Here is a 20,736-nt window from a genome sequence, read left to right on the forward strand (position 1 = left end):
GCCAGGACGAATCTTTGAGAAGATCAGGAGACGTTCGGTAAAATGAACGATAAAGCGAAGATGATCAGGAGAAGGTCAAGAAGGAAGAAGGGCGGATTAGGTGAGAGCTATAGTTGCCCTCTCTCTCTCTTTTTCTTTCTTCGTCCTGCTTTATGGTTGGCCAATCGGTGCCTCGTCGTATCTTCTTGAAACCATCCATCCATCAAGCTACGGGAACGGTGAACGAAAACCAAAAGACTCTTGCTTCTTATTTTTGGGCTTGCCTGTCCTCGTACTAGTGTCATAACCTTCGCAAAGGTATCACGAGTCACGACCTTTCGTCGATGTCCAAACCGGACTTCTATGTTTCTTCTTCCTCAAAATAACTCATGGCTACCTTTGGGGATTTGTCGAGAACGTCGACGTATCTTGCGTGATTCAACGCGAATATCTATCTCCCTTTTTTATGCGGAGGGCAATATTCCCAAACTCTTTTCCTTTCGATCATATATTGGATATGTGCTTCATATACGCAAAAATTCTATGATTATATGTTCCATTATTATTAATATTTTTGTCAGTAATAATGACGAGTAATGAGAAAAAAATCATCTTTGTTATAACAATCGTGGCGTGACGTATAATCCTTTTCAAGATTCGAAGTAAAATCAATTATCATCCTGCAGTAGAGTAATTAAAGAGGACGTAATTAAAAAAAATGAAAAAAAAGGGAGAGAATTAAAGTGCGCGTTTTTTTACTATCCGTTTCCGGCGTTCTCTGTGATAAAGAAAACCAGAGTTCGACGACTCTTTGACTTTGCATTAGGCCACACCATCGTTCGTGTTGGTTGCTTTATTTGCCAAGACCACCACCAGTTGATGATGCGGCCGCTTTTATTACCTGTTTATTCGTTTCCGCGAAACGAATCATCACCTTTTTAATTCCCTCTTAATTGGTCTATGGCAATGTCCGGTGATAGTATTCTCTTTGATCGTCGTTTGCCCACTTTTATTTTCAATTATATTTTTCAAGTTATTTCTTTATCATTGCTTTCCTTGATATTTCCTGTCATTGTGAAACGACCAAAGGTGAGTTAAATTTTCTCATGCACGTCATGACGATGACGATGACGATGAAGATGTGTTACGATGCAATCAGGACCGTACCTATATACCTACTTATCTTTGACGTAGGTATACAAACAAATTGCTTAGTTATTATACGATCAACAATTGTTAAAGATTCTTTTATATATATTCTCTTTTTACGCATATAAAAGTCATACCATTCTCCTGGCATACTAATTGTCAGTTACAACATTATACTCTTTTCAGTACGGCCTTGATTAACGATTGTACCAATAGGAGCTCTTTAAGGGTGAAGATAGTCGACTGATTGATATGTTACCATAGGTAGGATGGTTAGAACGGAGGAGCCACCATATCCACTCTTGTCCGATGATTTAGGGGCCATATATTAGGCCCGCTTGGCACTGACTCGGGGTACTACTCGCGTTTCGATACCTACATGCGTTATTGAGACGTCCAATCTTCCCTACGTGAGGACAGGGGGAGGGGGAGGAGGTGGGGGTACGAGCATACGTCGATTTTCGGTTCTTCGTTACGAAAAAGAGAGACGAAGCAAATTTATTTTCGTCATCGTATACAAATCTCGACAAATTGTTTTTTATACTCGCCGCTTGCCCGCCTGTTGTGTCATGGTTGTGCATAAAAGATCATTAAAGATCGTCTCGTTAAGTTCCGACCACCGGTTATTTCGAAATAAACTAACGGATTAATGTTCGTTAGTCTTTGCATTTAACATTGCTCGTTTCGAGCTTCAAAGTGTCAGATAGTATGGAAATTATCGGGAATCGAGGCATCCCCTAATTAAGGCTTTAATAAACAGAATTTCAAGTAATAAGGTTATTCGGACCACCCGTGAGTAATTTACAATACAATTTCAATGAATTATCATTTAAGGAAAATATATGTAAATTAATAAGAATTAGATTAGATAATTTCTTGAAATTTCAATATAATGATAACGCGTAATTATATGTTTTCGAGCACGCAATATTATACACTTTTAATTCCAAAGTATTTGCCAAGAAAGAGTATTTAATTAATGTTTCAGAGATTGGAATTTTTAAATAAGCTTTTCTACGAAAGGAACACATTAGTTTTGCATGCGGATATGAAGAATTCTATCTCGCATGCGATTCCATGCAAATGAAAGTAGGAGTTATATGCATACAATACTTTCACTTCATTTGATCATTACTCTCTTCGTTAATGTATAATATAATCGTTTCTAATTTGCTTTCTTTTTTTTTTTTACAAATCGTTTATAAAGAAATACATTCTCCGAGTATGTAACGTTGAATTGTGTAAAATCGTTTCATCGAAAGATGAAGCTGTATACAACTTGAATGGTTAACAATGAACGCACAATGATTATATTCCGTCCTCTCTTTCTCTCTCTCTTTTTCTTATTTCCTTTATTTCTATTATTTTCTCCGTCACTGTGAATGGACGCGAGAAGCAGAGTTAAGAAAAGGTAAAAGAAAGTGGAAGGAGAAAGATTCGCCAAAGGTTGCCCCAGGAGATCATTAGTCCACCTGGCTGATGCCTCGGGTAACAGTTAAGCATTTGACAAGCGTTACGAGGCCGTTATCGGTTTGTCCCTAATTATGCACACGTGAACACCATAAGTACTCACCTTATTCGCTAATAGGCGTTTCCTCGCAAACCATGAATACACTTTTCAGTGATTCTTATTTTAAAGATATATGTATCTAATGATAATGATAAAACAGATATTTTATTTTATTTAATAGTTACAAATCAATTTTCTTTATATGAACACGTAATATTATTATTTATAAAACATATTAATATATGTATTTCACGTTTCTACATTTTTTTAATTACCGTCGGATAGCCAAACTTTTTTTTTTTTACGTATCTTTCTACGATAAACTTTTTGTCATATAAAAAAGGGAAATGTGATTATCCGAAAGAATAAAATGAATGAACGGATTAGAAGAAACGAATGTTTAGGTGGTACGATTAAAAACGTTTACTTTAGAAAGTAACCTCTTAGAATCGTATCATAGTCCGAATGCCGATCGAGTTTGGACCACAAAGGGAATGTAGGGGTATTACGTTTGATTTATGCTACTTTTTTTATACGACCGAGCACAAACTCAAAAGAAATCGACAGAAAGAATAAAAGAGAGAGAGAGAGTGAGTGAGTGAGTGAGTGAGTGAGTGAGTGAGTGAGAGAAAGAAAGAAAGGGAAAACGAAAATAGTGAATAGAATCTGAAGAGTTATAAAAAGAATTGTAACTAGGCTAACATATGTTTTATAAATCCATCATTGATAAAATATCGATCATCGAGCAACGTTATTCAGGCAAGATTTAAAAACATTTCTAGGCGTGCTACCGGAATTAAAAATTCATAAAACTTTGTTCGTGACTCGATATATACAATAGCAACGACTGCTTCATTGTAAAACGGTAACGCAAATATTCTTTCATCATCTAATATAAATATCTCTTATCGGAATTGCAAAGATTCTCTCTTTAAGAAACGGTTCGGTCTTGTATACATAAATCAAATGATGAGTTAGAAAGAGAGATGCAAGTAGAAATAAAATAATAAAATAAACAAAGTTAAAGGAATATATTAATTTGAAAATTTAAGCACAATAACAACTTTCATTAAAAATCGACTAAAGTATTTTATCATCGAAAAAATATAAGAAAAACCCAGCGATCATAAATTTAATAACTCGACTATAAAACTTTCTCCGCATTTATTCGGAATAATCTCGAATAAAGAATATTACAGGAGGAGAGAGGGGTAGGTCGATCACCTCGAGGTGGTCTCGAGCATGGTTTCAAAAAGAAGAGGAATTAAATAATATTGAACGATGCAAATCGAATATTCTTTTTCATCCCTTTAGAAGAAAAGGAAAATAGTACGATAGAGAGTGGGGGAGGGGTGGGTGGGGAAGAGGAGAAAAAATATAAGTATTAGCATAACGTAGCAGCGTGACTCCGAGCGTGTGTCTTGGGCGCTCCTCCCCCTCCCCCTACCCACCCCCTCAGCTCATCTGAATAAATATCGTATTATAATTAAAGGAATGTTTCGAGCCATAAATCAATGGCGGTCGGTTTATATATCAGGGCCGAGCTATATAATGTGTACCGTTGGAGAAGAGCCCGGCGGCTGTGGGCCGCCGTGGGGGGTCTCGTATGGGGTCCTCCTATGCTAATGGTGCATTCTCACGAAGTCAAAGTGGGGGCAGAAGAGAAGCCAGGCACTCGCGCGCCTTCGTTCGGCCCTGACCCGCGTCCTCCTCCTCCTGTGCCTCTTCCTCCTCCTCCACCTCTTCTTTTTCTTCTAGCAACAACTCTTATTCTTGGCTTCTTCGCGAGTCTTCTGATGTTTGCCGACCGCGAGCGCTTATCAATTTGTTACCGAGCGCTGTTTGTTAAATCAAATCAAGGGCTCGCATGCCGCTGCGATAAATAATCCTGCTTAATATGTGCCTCCAATTCCGCCACCCTCAATCCCTCGTTACTTCTACCTTTTTTTATTTTTATTTTTATTTTTATTTGTATTTTTCTTTTCTTCTATACGCGTTCTCTTGTTCGGTGGCTTTCGTGAGCAACGTATATTACTCCCACGTGGGTACGAAGCGAGAGTACACGCGTATTCTATCCCCATGCTTTATTGACCTATCGATGAACGTCCGGTCGCCCGGTTGCCCGCTTGCTCGGTTGGAGTTACGTCAAATTATTTTCATATAATATAAAAAGGATACAAAAGGTGGATCAGACTACAATTCTTTGCTGTTTCAGTATAAAATCGATAAGATTCCTTTAAGGGGCACACCTAGTATGACCGCCTAAAAAAAAGGTGATTTTTAGCAAGTTTTTTTTAAAGAAAACTACTGCATGAAATATTTGAAAATTTAGAGGATATATTTATACATAATTTTAGCGAATATTCACTGCAGCGATTCCGACCTTACAATTGCAACCAATTTGAAAAATGTAGTTTTTCAGAAAAACGCGTTCAAAGATAAAATGATTGTTTTCTAATCTCTGAGCGGGGCTACTCTTGAAAACACTATAACTCTAAAACTATTTGAAATATTTATTCGAAATTTCAGTATGTTATTTTTAAAGATATAGACTATCAAAATATGCACAAAAAAAATCAATTTTTTCAAAATTTTACACTAGGTGTGCCCCTTAAGAATTCTGTCTGCATTCCAATTCACCACCATAGCCGTTTATTAGGACGAGCTTGGACATGGCGTGGACGTGTACGGTAGTTTATTTGTTCGATGATGAGGCCTCCGATTTGCGGTGCCGAACGAATTAACAACGCAACGCGGCTACGATTAACAAAGGGTGATACAAATTAGATTAAATCGCCTTAGGGGGCGGCATCAAAAGCAGGAAAAAGGCGAATGATGATACAGCTTGATAAATAGACGAACGTCATGCGATGTCTAAACGGAATCGTGTATTCTCTACTTGAATGGAATCCCAGAAACTTTATTAGATGTTTATTGAGTTTTGTTTGAGTGTTCAAATATAACGGATTAAGAGATAACGAAGTTTAGATGTTTAGTTTTTTCGAATATTACAAGAATGTATGTCTGGTCAAATAAAAAAGACGCTGAACTTTAGAAATTAATAATAAATAGGTATTTTAGATCGTCCTCCTTGCATACAGACTCCATGACCACGAATGTGAATAACAATACAAAAGAAGATAAGAAGAGAAAATGAATAATAGAACCTAGATAAATTTTCCAAATCCATTAATTAAATAAAATCGTTGAAATAATTACGCAGGGATATAAATATCATAGAGTGGACCCGCCACGTTGAAAGATAAATCAATAACCAAGATTTTTCTCTCGGTCTCGGACAACGAGAAAGCATTTTTGAAAAGTCTTGGGACTTACGATTACGCGGCCGCACCACCCACCTTCTTCGACCGCATAAATCTCGACCGTGCGTCATTCAACGCTATCATTATGGTTGTTCCCCGTTGATGACGCGGTAAGGCCGAAATTTTAACGAATTCTTGGAAAGTCCAGGGATGAGTAAAAGATACCTCTCTCTCTCTCTTTTGTTTTGTCGAGATACTTTTTCGTGAAATAATAGTTATCTGTTATAAGATAAATTCGTGTAGTTTGCAAAGAGTAAATCAGGATAAGAAAGAAGAAAAGGAGAAAGTAAAAAAGAAAAGGAAAGGTAGGAGGAGGAGGAGAACAATCGAAGAAGGACCAAAGAAACACACCCCCTGAAACGTGTGGTTGCTCTTTGCCTGGGCGGCCTGGCAATATTTAATTACAGATAATTACCGGTTATAATGCGCGGCAGATCGGCGGCCTGCCGTTTAATTGATCGGCTTTACGGCCTGATTTGTGTATCTGGTGGTTCGTGCGATCGGACCGGCTCCAACGAGAACTCGATTTTTAATCCTTCCAAATGTCCGCCAGTCGGATACTTCGCATGTCGACTATCATATTCCATCATTACGCAATCCACCTACCTCATCGTTGCTGCTCGTTTTATTACTGGCATTCGTGCTCTTTATATATATAGGTATATACAATAGATAGATATACTTAAATATACCTAAAACGCAAGTTTCGTTTGTATCTACACGCGAATTAGCGATTCCGTGATGTTTAAAACGGATTATTTCGACCTTTCCTTTCTTTCATGGTATACGGGATGCAGAAACGGAAAGAACGTTTATGAGAATTTTGCGTTAACGTTGAATGGAACGTTTCCGTGATAATAATTCGTGGAGAGACGAACGAATGTAGACGGTTGTTGAGTTTTGGGATTATTAAAAAATAACTAGTTGATAATCGTCGATGAAAAATTATCAACTAATTTATAGGCAATTTCCTCAAGCACGAAAGTATAATCTAAATTGAAAAAAGAAAATATAAAATAGTCGTGTAACGAAGAGGCGAACAAAAAGACGAACAATGGGAGATTTTATTAGGCGAGTGCTATGCGAAGGTTATCGTATCGATCTTTTAACATAAGTAAGAGAACAATAACGAGGATCGTAAAAAAATCCGTTGGTTAACGCGAATCGCTTTTAATTACTGCTCTCTTTTATACCAGCTTAGCCATTTTCCTGACATACCAGATAAAACGTTAATAATATGTAAGTTATTTCTTTCGTCTGACTAATGTTTAAAAAAATAAAAGTTAGTTATGTTTTCAGAGCATAATTTTTTACAGAAGTCTTGGGTCTTCTTTTAAAGGGAAAATTCAGGAGACCGCGCGAAGTTTTTCAAAGCAACGATGCACTTTTCGATCGTTAACAGTATTCTCCCCAAACGTCTGGTTTATATTGGGTGCAAATTTTGCAACATTATAACCAAATTTATACTCATATATAAAAATGACACGAATATCGATTGAATTCATATCCTCACAAAATTAAAAAATTGAACACTTTTGAGAAAATCTGTTTTGTTGAAATGTGACTAAGGCAATGGACAATACGATCACAAGCAAAATTATGCAAGAAACAAAAAAATAACGAAAAAAGAGGGGAAAAAACGTTCACATGTAAAGAAAATCTGACACTTCATATGCACCAACCTAATAATTTCGATGATGCTTCCTTCATTTTCTTCTATCTCTCTCACCCCTCAGCGAAACATTAATAATTATTAACTTCGTTAGATAGATGCACACAAAATAACCTCTGCAATATAATTCTTTGTTAAAAAAAATTGGATAGTTCGATAAATTTTGTTGTTTCCTTAAAAGAAACAGTATCCTTTATTCTCACCGATGTATACGGATTTAAATGAAAATCAAAGAGAGAACAATGAGTAATCTCGTATCGTCAATGATAGTTTCGCTAGGCCGGCTTCCTTTGTTAGATTTATCGAGCATGCAGATCCAACACGAAATATCATTAATAGTCGTTTGCCGGATGACCGAGCTCGGTAATCGTCCGCTTTGCGGTTCGGATTGAGATCGTCCGAAAACCGCAACACGTCCGAGATCCGAGTCAATCCGTCGGAGACTGGGTGGAGGATGAACAGAGGGAAAAGAGGAAAGAGAAAGAGAGAGGGCTACTACCGTCGTTGATTCTCGAGACTCCTCCTTTCGCTTGGTAATTTATGTCCGTGAACTGTAACTCGCCGAGAGTGGCAACGATTCATTCGCTCGTCAACAATATACCGAGGTCATATTGTAATGGACAAAAAATTGAGAACTATCGCGATCGAAAGTGAGTGAGTGAGTGCGGGGCAGGTGGGGTGAGGAGGAGAAAAAAAGAAAAAAAAAGTTTGAACGTAAGAAGAAGTGAACTTTCTACTAGTCGTTCACCTCTTTCGAATTGTTTGACCATTAGAAAAATTATCGTCATTTCGATAAAAATCATTTCCAATTGCAAAAGTATAAAGTTAAGATCGGTAGGACGAGAAGAATTTCTTCGCGAAGTGTTTTTTTGCTTGCATTTAAACTGAAAAAGTGTGGGAGGTGTCGTTGTTAAGAAAAAGATTCGATATCGCGTTAGGGACAACCGAGTGGTGCGCTCGCTTACGCGCTTGTCTCAGTTTTTTGCGAAAGATTTAATAAGACGTCGCGAGGACGCGTGGAAAAAAGCATCATCATCAGATGAGTAAAGAGAAGCGAGGAAAAGGGGAGGACATTGGAAAGGTAGGAGGCATTGAACGGGATAAGAAGAGCGTTGTGTGCGGTCTGGATCGTGTTCCCACGTGACGGGGGACCCCAACTCTTTTTGATGGCGTTTCCAGCAACTCTCGTAAATAGCGTTCTCGCTGCGAAGGCGCGATCGCAACGCAAAACAGTGCAAAACAGTCTGTGTGTGTGTAGAGTTCTCGAGGAAGGAGTTCCTAACGACTCTTTCCGAAGAAAGAATTCCCCTCCGCTCCTCCTCCCGATCCACCTGGCGCATATACACACACACACATATATATATATATATAGAGGTATGGACACACAAACGTTGGGTGTCATTGTTCGTTTGATTGCTTCTCCTATGTATGCGCGAGTGTGTTATCTCGTTGGACACCGATTAGCCTCGCGCGGCACGAGTTTCCCCTTCGATGCGTTAAATCGTGTGTTTGACAGCGTCACCGATTCGCCACTACCACCAAACCCACCCCGCTCCCACACCGTATTTCGATTCAAATCCGGCAGGGTATCGTAAAAAAGTTGCATTCCATTCTGGCTCGATACGCTTTGCACGATTTAACCAACGTTTCTTTCGATTTCGACCCACTTTCCAATAAGATCGGATCGAATTCTTTTCGTTTCACGCTACCTACGGGCTACGGTTTACGAGTGTGTGTGTGTGTGTGTGTGTGTGCATGCACAACTATGGATTTATACAGCTAAACTCTATGCACGGACTTTTAGATTATTAAGATGATCATGGGAGAAAAACTCGTCGTTTCATTCAAAACTTTATTACAATGAACCACACACAACACGTAGGTTGGTTAATAGTTGATCAAAAAAACGGACCAAAGCCAAATTTTACCGACACGGTGGACAATTTTGTTCGGTCGCGACTAATAGAAGCAAAATTACGATAATAAAGCGTTCGCGTCGTGTCGTCCCGTCCATTAGCAACAACGAACAGCAGACCCAACCTCCTCATGGTGCTGCTCCAGATATCTCCTCGAACGAAGTCCTTTTTCTTCTTCTTCTTCTACCTCCCCCCCCACTTTCTTTCTCTCTCTTTGTCCTTTTCTCATCTTCGTCGTCGTCTTTGCAACGTCATCGGTTCGTTCGAAGATACAAAGACAACGCCGACCATCGGTTCACTTGGTCGGTCAGAAAAAGTGGCTATGCTAAATAATAGTCCTTCCAACTGACTGATCTCGTTCGATCCATGCACGGCCCGGTTGGGCTGCCTGCCCGTCCGTCCGTCCGTCCGTTCGTTCGTCCATTCATGAATACAGGATTCGGTATTCCTTTATCGGCGATCCACGAGCATCATCTCTTTTCCCGTATAGAGAAATTACGTTGAAAACGATGGGGAAAAATTCAACGATTCGAATGATAATAAACAACACGCGTTTGTTCGTTCGTTCGTTCGTTCGTTCTCGTGGATTTATCATCAAATTTTCTTCCTCGAGTTTTGTTTCTCCGGAAATGAAGAGACAGACAGATAGACGAGTACTACTTTTTCATACTTCTTCGAGTTTATTTAACAATTATTACGAACAAGTCATTCGAGTTGTTTATTATTCTTCTTGTTTTATTCTAGATATAATGAAGATCGAATAAATTATTGAAACAACGTTATTTAATGGATTATCGAATGATATTATTATATTCTCGTTTTTGGTATGTATAACGGTAAGATTCTTTATGTTGAACTCAGGTAACCTAAGATCTTTGTAGTGACATATTTTCGATATTAGGTAGACGAAGGTATTATAGGTGAATAGACGTTGTACTATGCGTTCATAGATCCATCTCGAGATAAGGTGAACGAAGCTGTCTAGCATTTTCTCTAGGGTGTTAACGAGATCCATATTATGTCTTTCATCTTCTGCATCCTTGTATTAGGCTACTATTTCGAAAATTCAGAAATCTTTCTTACTTTTTTGTCATTATTTCGTGGGGGAAATATAACTCAATTACAGGTCATGAAATTTTATTGAATTATTTTTATTTACGTTAGTTCATTCGATCCTTGTATTACATTCATTAGTTACGGAATCGAAATGAACCTTTGGGGACGTTGAATCTTCGACTAGTTGAACTTGCAAAGTCCTTAGCCGGTGAGATGTCGGAAAAAACTTGCGAGGCGTTTCTAAGACGATTGGCGTCAACGTTTTTCTTATTTCGCTTAGCAAACGAGATCTAGAAACACACACGCCGTTTGCCGATGAAAGAAAGAAAGAATGGAAGAAAGAAAGAAGCTACTACTAACGGGATCGAATGAACGATCAACAACGATCGTAGTGCACGTTTTATATTCCGATAAATAACGGACAAAATGTATTATACTTAATTATCTTCCTTTTTAAATCAACCTAATACTCATTAAATATACTTTTATCGAATCTCATTAGAAACATATTAAATGATAATTGCATGAGATTAAATTGAAATTTGTGTTAATCGAAACATCAGACGATTATTCATCGGGATCCTCAAGTTGAGAATCCTTGCATAGGGGCACCGGTTTCCCTCCTCCTCCCCCTCCCTCCCTCCCCATCACTAGAATCTAATTATTTACCAGCACATCCGTCGAAAGTTCTTCTAGGAGAATCCTAAGCCTAGGTCACTCGAAATTCTCTTTCTTTCGAATATTCTCATTTGCGTATGTTAAATTACAAGAGAATGGGTCACTGAAGGGTATATAATTACCTATCTAATAAATTGGACAAAAAAAAAAGTTAAAATACATTTATATTATATCTTTTTTCTCTTTTTCTCACATTACGTTTCGCGCGAAAGTAATCGTCGAAGGGTTTTGGTGAAGGGTTTTCTTGTTCTATGTCGTATGCGTATACACGCACGATTTCCTCCAATTTCGAATGAAAGACAACGAGAAGGGCTGCTGGGGGAGGGAAAAAAGGTTGACGCGAATGCAGAACGAATGCAAAGTATCGACAAGGTCGTCCGCGTTATTCGGGTTCCTCTTAAGTTGCCACCTTGGCAGGTAGTCGTGGACGAAAAGGTGCGAAGGAGAGAATGAGAGAAAAAGAGAAAAAAAGAAAACAAAAGAGAGTGAGAGAGAAAGCGTGCACGCGCGCACACACACACACAAACGAACGAGCGGGCAAGCGAAGAGGAGAAGAAGAAGTGGGTAGGGGGAAGGGAAAGAGGGAACAGAGAAGAAGAGAGTAAAGGCCCCGGGCGAGGTCACCCACCGCCCCCGCACCCCTCTTCACCCCGCACACCCTGATTACCCACCGCCGGGGGCGGGACACACTGTAATGAGCATCGAAGAGGTGCTCAACTTCGTTCCTACTGAATTTCCCATAATTTTGACATTGATCGATAAATCTAATCGAATTCGTCGAATAAAATTTTACGCGAGATTAAAAAAGAATTTTTTTCTTGCTTACAAATTATTTTCTTTTTAACAAATCAATCAATGTTCAATGTCAACAATGAAATTAATATAAATATGTAAATGATTGAGAGAAAAAAAGCATCGGTAGGATTTCGCTAATGAGAGTATCTGAATTGGAAAGAAATTTGGCGAAAGGAAATGCAATTTAGGAATAATGGTGTCCCATCTATTTTTTTTCCTCTCCTCAACGACAATCGTCATCTAATCGTCGCGTATGACCAGTGTATTTTTTTTAAGCATTTTATTCGAGATATCATTGTTCGAGTCTTTATCGAAATTTTCTCATAGATTTTTATGCACGAATGTGTTCTAATCGTGATAAATCCGAACAAATGGAAATTGTTGTTCGTTGAATTGTTGTTGAAATAAATGTAAATATTCGATTGCAAGTATCGATTATTATTTATCGGACATATAATTTCGACAAACGATTTTCTTTCAGATCGAATATTTATTCAAACAGGAAGTCACGAAATTTGGACGCGTGGCCACTCACTAACGAGCTCGAGCAAGGCAACTGATTGGAAGAGAGGAGAAAGAGAAGAAGGGTGGCTCGAGGAAAAGGAAAGAAGGTAAAAGTATGAAGGAAAGAAAGAGAGAGAGAGAAAGAGAAAGGCCCATCGGCTGTCGGTGAAGATACCCGGATGATCGAGCGATGTTATTTTAAGTTTTCCGTGAGGGTTCGTCTTGCCCTAATCGGCTGTCAGCCACCCCCGGCATGGGGTCGTGACCCCACCCCCCTCGAGAACACGTCCTACTACCAGCCGCTTGATCTTTCCCTGCGTGCATGCTGAAGCGAGAAAAGGAAATAGAGAAGGAAAGAAAGAGAGAGAGAGAGAGAGAGTGTACAAGCGTACGTTACCCCCCGCGGAGGAGATTCGGCCCTTTTATACAATGAGATTCGCGCCGAACAGATTCTTACCCTCGAGGGGTTGCGATTCAAAACGCTTTACACTCTCATAACCAATACCTGTTGATTCTTTTGGCCCCCCCTTAAATTTTGTCCACGTTAAATTCCGATATACGTCTATTGTTTTGGAGTTGAATAAATGAACGAGTGTAACTTTAAAAATCATAATGCACATTTCGATTGATAAGACAATGGGGGTGGGGGAGGAATCATCGATGGATTTTACAATGAAAATTTTGCATTTTAAATATGAAATGTATGCGTGTTCGTTTGAAGTTTACGTAAAATCGTCGTACGATGAAGTCACTTGAGAAAGACAAAGAAACAGGATAGATATATAATATAAAGAAGAGAGAGAGAGAGAGAAAGAGTTCTCGCGGCACGTTTGATGATTCGTCGTCGACCATCGTCCTTTGTGTTACTTCTCTCTTTCTCATCCTTTTTCTTTTATTCTACTACCACAAGTCTCCCATCCACGCGCGTTTCCAACAGATAACCGTTTACGCCATCGAGTTTGGTGGCACATATTATATACCTACCTGAAGGAAGAGATAGATAGACAGAGTGAGAAGTGCTGACTTTCTTGGAGGTAGCACGCTTATTGCGTGATATTAGCCACGGTGGCTGCTGCCACTGCTGCCGCCGCCGTTCTTGGGGTAATCATAATCTCGGAAAGGGGGACAAAACACAGGCCCCGAATCGCATAACGTTGAATTTTACGACTCCGGGCATAGAGAAACAAGCGGCCGGATGCAACGTGACTTTTTATATCTACCCAATGGCTCCGAGCGGTTTGATATCAGAATGGAGATGAACGAGTTCTCGAGTATAGTCGTCGTCATTGGGGTTCATCCGAAAATCCACTTTCATTCTGATGGAGAAATTTCTAATTTTTCACTGATTAATCCCTATTTATTTATTTTTCATACATACACGATGAAACTATTCGGGAATGATGATTGGTTCTCTATTGTAGACAAAGTAAAAGAACAAAATAAAAAGAAACACAGACAGTTTCTCTTGGTGACTGCTTGATAGCGTGTATCTTATTTCGCAAGAGTCTTATGAGAAATTAACGGTAAACGAGGTCCAAATGGAAACGATCCGAGTCTGAGAGCGTAATAGGAAGGATCTTTTTTTGTTTTTTTTTTCTTTTTTTTTTCACGGAAGACACTGAATAGAAGGTTTCGCGTTATTTTTCTCGAATCGTAAGTACTGTCTTGTAATTTCTAGGAAATTGAGATAGTGAGTCACTCACCGTAAGGTCGCTCCACAAGCAGCTCGCACGAATCTGCAGCAGAAACGACGTATTCTTGATTAGCGATATTCTATTACCTCCCTCCCTTCCCCCCGCCCCTCCCACCAATCACATATTAATTTTATATATCTTCTATTCGATAATCGATACTGTTAGCCGCCTTGCAAACTCGCGATTTTCTACGTAGAGGTATCCATAGGTCGATCGTTACTTAACGGGCCATTAACTCCGCGTTTGCATGTGGCCTTGAGAGATCTTCGAACTAACTGGTAAAGAAAGAGAGAAAAGGATTTCGCTGATATACTCGATTATCCTCGACAGCGTGAAAATGATTATGATTGGATGCAATCTTAGGGTAATTGCCTACAAAGGTATATTATAGTGGTATGCATAATTTTTATTTTATTTTTCTTTCTTCCTTCAAATATCGCGAAAATTCTTCTGGTAATTGATTTACCAAGACGAAGGACAAAGCAAAATCTTTTTCAATATCGAATATCGATATTGAAAAAGATTTTGTCGAGCAAAATCTTTTTCAATATCGAATATCGATATTGAAAAAGATTTTGTCGAGCAAAATCTTTTTCAATATCCCGATCTTTAGCTTATCGTCTAACTCGTAACGTTAACACGAGTAAAAATATTCAAGTAAAAAAACTGATGCGTGCACTTATGTACTTATACTTATTTAGCGTAACATTGTTTTGATGTGATGGATACTTTCTTTTTAGATATATTTTTATAATAATAGAAATTTAAATGTATATTGATACTGGTCAACAATATCAAAATATAGATATCAGTCCACATTAAATATAAGAGAGTTATATCAAATTACTTTTATGCATCAACAGGCATGGCGCAGTGACAGCACAAGTTCCTGCTCGATCATTTAAGTCAAGCAGCGTTTGAGTACGATTAGAACTTGGATGGGTGACCGCTTGAGAAGTAAAATTTCAAATCGTTTTGCCCGCGCATCGTAAATATTTCGACCCAACTTCGTGGTGTCGATTTTTTCGGTCGCATCTAACTTCACTTTCCGAAACGCGCCAAGAAAAGTATAACTTCAAAAAAAAGAAATCATTTCTTCGTCCTAATTTTGGATATATCGTAACGAATAGAGTAATCTATAACGATTAAGTCGATGATGCAAGATAGCTAGTGGCAAGCGAGTAGATAAAAGAAGTAATGGAACACCTGGCACACGAGTCGAGATCAGACAAACTCGACGAATGTCTTGCTAGCAAACGTGTGGTTAACACTAATGGGAAAGGTAGGTCATCTGGTGTCATAAACGTTATTCGAAGTTTCTTCGATAGTGCAGCGCGTGTTAATGGCTTCATTAGATATCTTGAGGACCACCCGACGACCGATTGGCGAACGCGTTTATATTCTTAATTTCCTCGTTCCCAAAGAAAGTGAGATTAGGTTGACAGGTAAAAGTGTTATCAGGTCAGTAGAAAAGTTCGTGCGCATTACAAGCATTGTATGTCGATTTTGATAACTAAAACTTAACTTAAAAATCTTGTGAAATTAGAGCCACATTTAACAGTCGATCAGATCAGAGAAAAGATACATTCATCTCATGGGGGACAATCTTTCGTCATTTAAAGGTGATTAGAAAAGTATCCTAGCTTGGAAAGTGGTGTGTACACCACACGAACTTTTAGACTGACTTGATAATTATTTCGCGATGAAAACTTCTAAGAGATAAGATGAAGATTTATCTGTAGGTGTGTTAACGCGTCGATTAAAGGTGCATCGGACGATGCTAAATCGTCGTCGTCGTCGTCGTCGTCGTCGTCGTCGTCGTCGTCGTCGATGCTTTTGAAGATCGAATGTATAGATAAGATTCGAAACGAGAAACATTGTAGTGTTGTTCGAGCTTCGCTAAGAGTGGACACACACAAACGTAAGAAAAGGAAAAGGAAAAGGAGAAGGACAACGAAGACGATGAAGGATAAACAGTCTTCTTTATCCGTTGGTAATCGCAGTCGCGAACAACGACGACGGTGTATTCTAATATTTTCCATGAATCGTCGCACGGCAATAGCAGCCGTGACGAATTCTAATTTGTCCGTGGCAGTGCACAGGTAGGCTACCTGCCGTCCACGTGAGTGTCGAGACTCCCTCGAGGTGCCAACGGGGTCGAGCGATGGTCGATAAATATTAAACGACTTTCCAACTGGCTACGTCGCCTTGCTTCGTCGCCCCGCCGCGGTTGTTGTTTATCCATGATTTTTAATGGTGGGAGTGGGGTAGGGTGTGGGTGGGGGGCTAGGGGAAACCTCGGAAAGAACGACCGAGAGAAGATGAGTGAATGTTAATTAGCGAGGCGTGACAAGTGTTAAGTAATCGATTCATCTCTCTCCGGTTAGGTACGTGCCAACGAGAGGGAGGAGCCTCCTTCAACACTCACCGTCCTAATACCGACTAATTAACGTGACGCACACCATCGAGCACAACGAAACCATCTCCACCCTCGCTTCTCCCCACCAATCAGTGACTACACTTTTTTTCTCTTTCTTTCTCTCTCTTTCTCTTTTTCTATCGAACATTTTGTAATCGTTAACAATTTTACCCAGTTTGATCACATTTATCATTTATAGATATATCGAAATCCCCCCTTTTTATTCGATTCACTTATCTTTACTGGTACTTTTTAAACGAAAGTATATAAATTATATTTTGAATTGCTAACAAAGGAGAGGTAATTGGAGAGTAAAGAGTAGGAGAAATCGATTGGAAGAGATAAGAAGAGAAGAAAAAAGAGAGAGGGAAACTTGCACTGATCGGAATTCGACGTATCTATATATATATATACTTATATAGTTAAATATCGAGACCGATATCTATGTCAAAGGAACATTCAAATCCTTTGGAGAGACCGGATACTGGACTGTATCGTCGAATCATAGTCGGTATTTTCGATCGATGCTTCTCGATTAGATGTATCTGTGTAATTAACAACAAACAATGGCCGTGAGAGGAGCGGCGCGCGTTGGTTATCGTAAATTAATCGATTATCCCCACCTCTAATCTTTATCCTTCATTCTGGTCGAGGAACCAACGGAGATATAAGTTGGACTGGTTGTTAATCATCACCGCGGGTGCGTTTGTAGTACTACTCAACTTCTTTTTCATCGTGAGAGTATATAAGATCTATCCACGCTGAATATATATATATATATGAAATGCCCTTAAGCCTTGCCGCCGTTAAATTCTATCTCTTTGTACGGTTTATTTGTGCCGCTTCCTCGTAAGAAAGATTCGAGACAAAAAAATAACTTTTAACCAATAAAAGATCGTTAACGCGATGATAAACTGTATCGTGTTATTAATCGAATGTTATATCAAAACTATTTAAATAGTTATATTATGAGTTTCACTTATTCCGTGAATTTTAATAGACTAATTGATATCAATCACAGAGTACTTTTAAAAGTGTTATATCGATGAGAGGTAAGTAGTCGTGTTGTTGAAAATGAATTGTTCAAATAGATGCTTTTCATTCGATGAATTTAATAATGGAATATACCCTATGGCGATGCGCGTTTGGTTCAGAGTCATTAGAGATTATCGATGATGGTTAACGTGGATGAACGATCCGCGAAAGATCATCAATTATCCGTGTACCTAAGAGATAATAACGTACGTTCACCGGTTATTATCACATATATTTATTCAAATAGATTAACGTGTTTTTATAAATTTCAATTCATCGACTAGTACTACGCGCGTGTAACAAAATAACAAATAATTATTCCAAACGTGTACATATGTATGTACGACTTAGCGTACTTTCTAAACTCGTAAATAAGTCATTTGTATTCTTTCCAAGGAATCCATGCCGGATTATACTATTCGATATTGCTCGATACTTCTACGATCGATTACAATCCATAACGTATGAACTGACTCTGTATCGTGCTTGACCGTCATTTTTAACAACAACTAAGATATACAACGAGGAAAAGAAATAATAATAATAATAGAGAGAGAGAGAGAGAGAGAGAGAGTGGAGATCCACTTTCATTGGATATAATTCTGTTTGTCGATTCATTCCCTCGTCGCGTCGGTCAGATCAATCAATCTCAAGGTGGTCTCGATGAATCGACATACCTGTTGATCGGAATCAAACTCATTTACCGCGAACGTATCTCCTTTTTTTTCTTACCCCACAATTTATTAAATACAATTTACGTAAATTCGTAATCGTGGTAGGATAATAATTCGAATACACGTTTCATAATGCAAACAATGAATTACTTAGAGACAAGAGGTATCAAAATTTGAGTTCTCCTTTGATGTAAGAATCTGAAGGAACGAGTTATAGTGGCATTTATTATCACGGTTGGAAGCATTCGGCTAGTGTCAAAGCCGCCCCCGGGCGATGATCCGTCAACGAGTGATGCCAGTTGTGAGTTGGAACTCGGAACGTCACGGAAGCAAACCAAAGAGAAAGAGAAAGAGAAAGAGAGAAATAGTGACTCACACAACTCGTACAGACTACCTTCGAATCGAGTACGTAGAACGTGGGACGGCAGATGAGATATTTTAATGTATGCGGACACGTGTATGCGTGCACGTCTTTTACGGAGAGGGAGAACTACCGAGAAAGGTAATCAGTGAAGAAGAGAAAGGTGGAGGGACAAAAGAAAAAGATAAAGAGAGAAGAAAGGTCGTGGGTAGGGGGGGGGGGAGGGAAGGAGGAGGAAGAGGAGGAGATGAGGCTTCGGTAGTAAAGTCAACGATTGCCGCTTCGGTAAAAAACTCAAATTGATCAAAATGAGAGTTACATGGGCAAAAAAGTAAGCGACCACGGTGGTAGGCACGCATTTCGTGCCAGGAGAGAGTTTAGCTAGCGATGGCTTTGAGAACGAACGAGTCGTCTTTCAACCGTTTACCATAAGGTTTTATATATATATATATACTAATCCATGGTTCTTTTCTTACGAGATGATGATCGAGATCGAAATCTTTATTCGGGATGACGAACGTGATATCAATTCTTAACGATTTCATTTCCAAATTCTTTCGTGTTCTTTTTGATATTTTTCGTTTGGCGTTTATCGTACGATTCGGACACGCGTAAAAATATTTGATCGATTTGCTTGAATACAGAGATCATTGTTTCTGAGTTCTTATTACAGTGAAACGGATATCAAGGAACGTTTATGAGCAGTTGTATCGAGTCCTACGGATAAAGGCGTTTACGCTAGTTAACGCTATTACCGTTTATTGCCCCCTGCCCATGCTAAGAAAGTTGCCTACTTGCGTAATCGCGGTATGCACGTTTCTTCCTTATGCGCGGAAGCGAGCTAGTAAGCATTCGGCGTAAATATTGTATAGAAAAATGTCGATTCTCTGGAGAATAAAATAAAAAAAAAAAAAAAGCAACAAGTTAACGACGAAGAGAACGCAGAAATCGCGCGAGAAATCCTTTTCAAGCGTAACGGTTTAACTAATGTTCGGAATCTTTTCCTATCACCAACATACTTTCAGATGAGATTCAAATCTTTTATCTTGCAATTTATCATCTGCATACAGCAGATACACAGACAGACTGATACACACACACATGTATTTCCAATTAATTATCTGTTAATAATCTTTTCATATTATCATTTATTAATAGCAAAAAAATACTTGCGTAGTTAATTATATAATTTGTCGTTGTTAAAAATGAATCGTTAAAGAGCAAGGATGATTTTTATTAGATTATTTTCGCGTTTCGATCGAACGAACAAGATTTATGATTTATTTTTCGTAGAACTATGGGATCGATATTAAAACGTAATGATGATCAGTTTAAAAAACAAAAATAATAAAAAAACAATACCGATAGAGAATACCGGAATCGTTTTGATCGAGAAAGGAAGGTAAAGAAAAAAGAAAACTATCGAGAAGGAAGACTGGCGTTGCGAGAGACCATTAAATCGTTACGAAACTGCATCGCTAGTTCAGCGGAATAAATTATACGACTAGAATAGGATGATCTTCGTTTTGTTAGAATCTAAAATGATTCGTCGAATAAAACCACGAACGATCTTTTGTCTTTGTAACGTTCTCGTCCCCAATGCCGAGCCGCTTCATCGAGTTTCAATACTTTTACGAACACTTTGATTTTATAAACCGTTCTATTTTACGAAAGATTTTTATAAATACTTTCTTCAACAAACTACGGAATGATAGAATTTTATCGCGTTCTTATTTCTCGTTTATGAAAATGTATTATTTAGGAAAGTATGATATCGAACAGACGATTATTTATAGGGTTCTAAAGGGAACCCTTTTCCATGGAAAATCTGCGTAAACAACTTATGCGAAACGTTCCCTTGCCCCTTCCAGTCATCATCCTACCATAGAAACGCATAATAGAATGAACGTATGCACATTCGATCGAATCCGATGATTCATAGGCGCGAAAACACGAGTGTTCCGTTTGAGT

General features: G+C 38.7%; 1 protein-coding gene across 2 annotated transcripts in view; it reads right to left on the reverse strand.

The window, feature by feature from the left end:
- Positions 1-20,736, reverse strand: part of LOC106790539 (POU domain, class 2, transcription factor 1-like) — a 92,221-nt gene that overhangs the window by 59,474 nt on the left and 12,011 nt on the right. The window contains exon 2 of one of the 2 annotated variants that reach the window (XM_014755516.1): positions 14,286-14,318. The exons of the other annotated variant lie outside the window; for it this stretch is intronic. Within the exon in view, the coding sequence (XP_014611002.1) occupies positions 14,286-14,318 (33 nt within the window). The remainder of the gene's footprint in view (positions 1-14,285; positions 14,319-20,736) is intronic. 2 annotated transcript variants of the gene reach the window in all.

This window comes from Polistes canadensis, unplaced genomic scaffold (genome assembly GCF_001313835.1).
Source record: "Polistes canadensis isolate GaletaPanama2010 unplaced genomic scaffold, ASM131383v1 scaffold_244, whole genome shotgun sequence".
Taxonomy (NCBI): Eukaryota; Metazoa; Arthropoda; class Insecta; order Hymenoptera; family Vespidae; genus Polistes; species Polistes canadensis.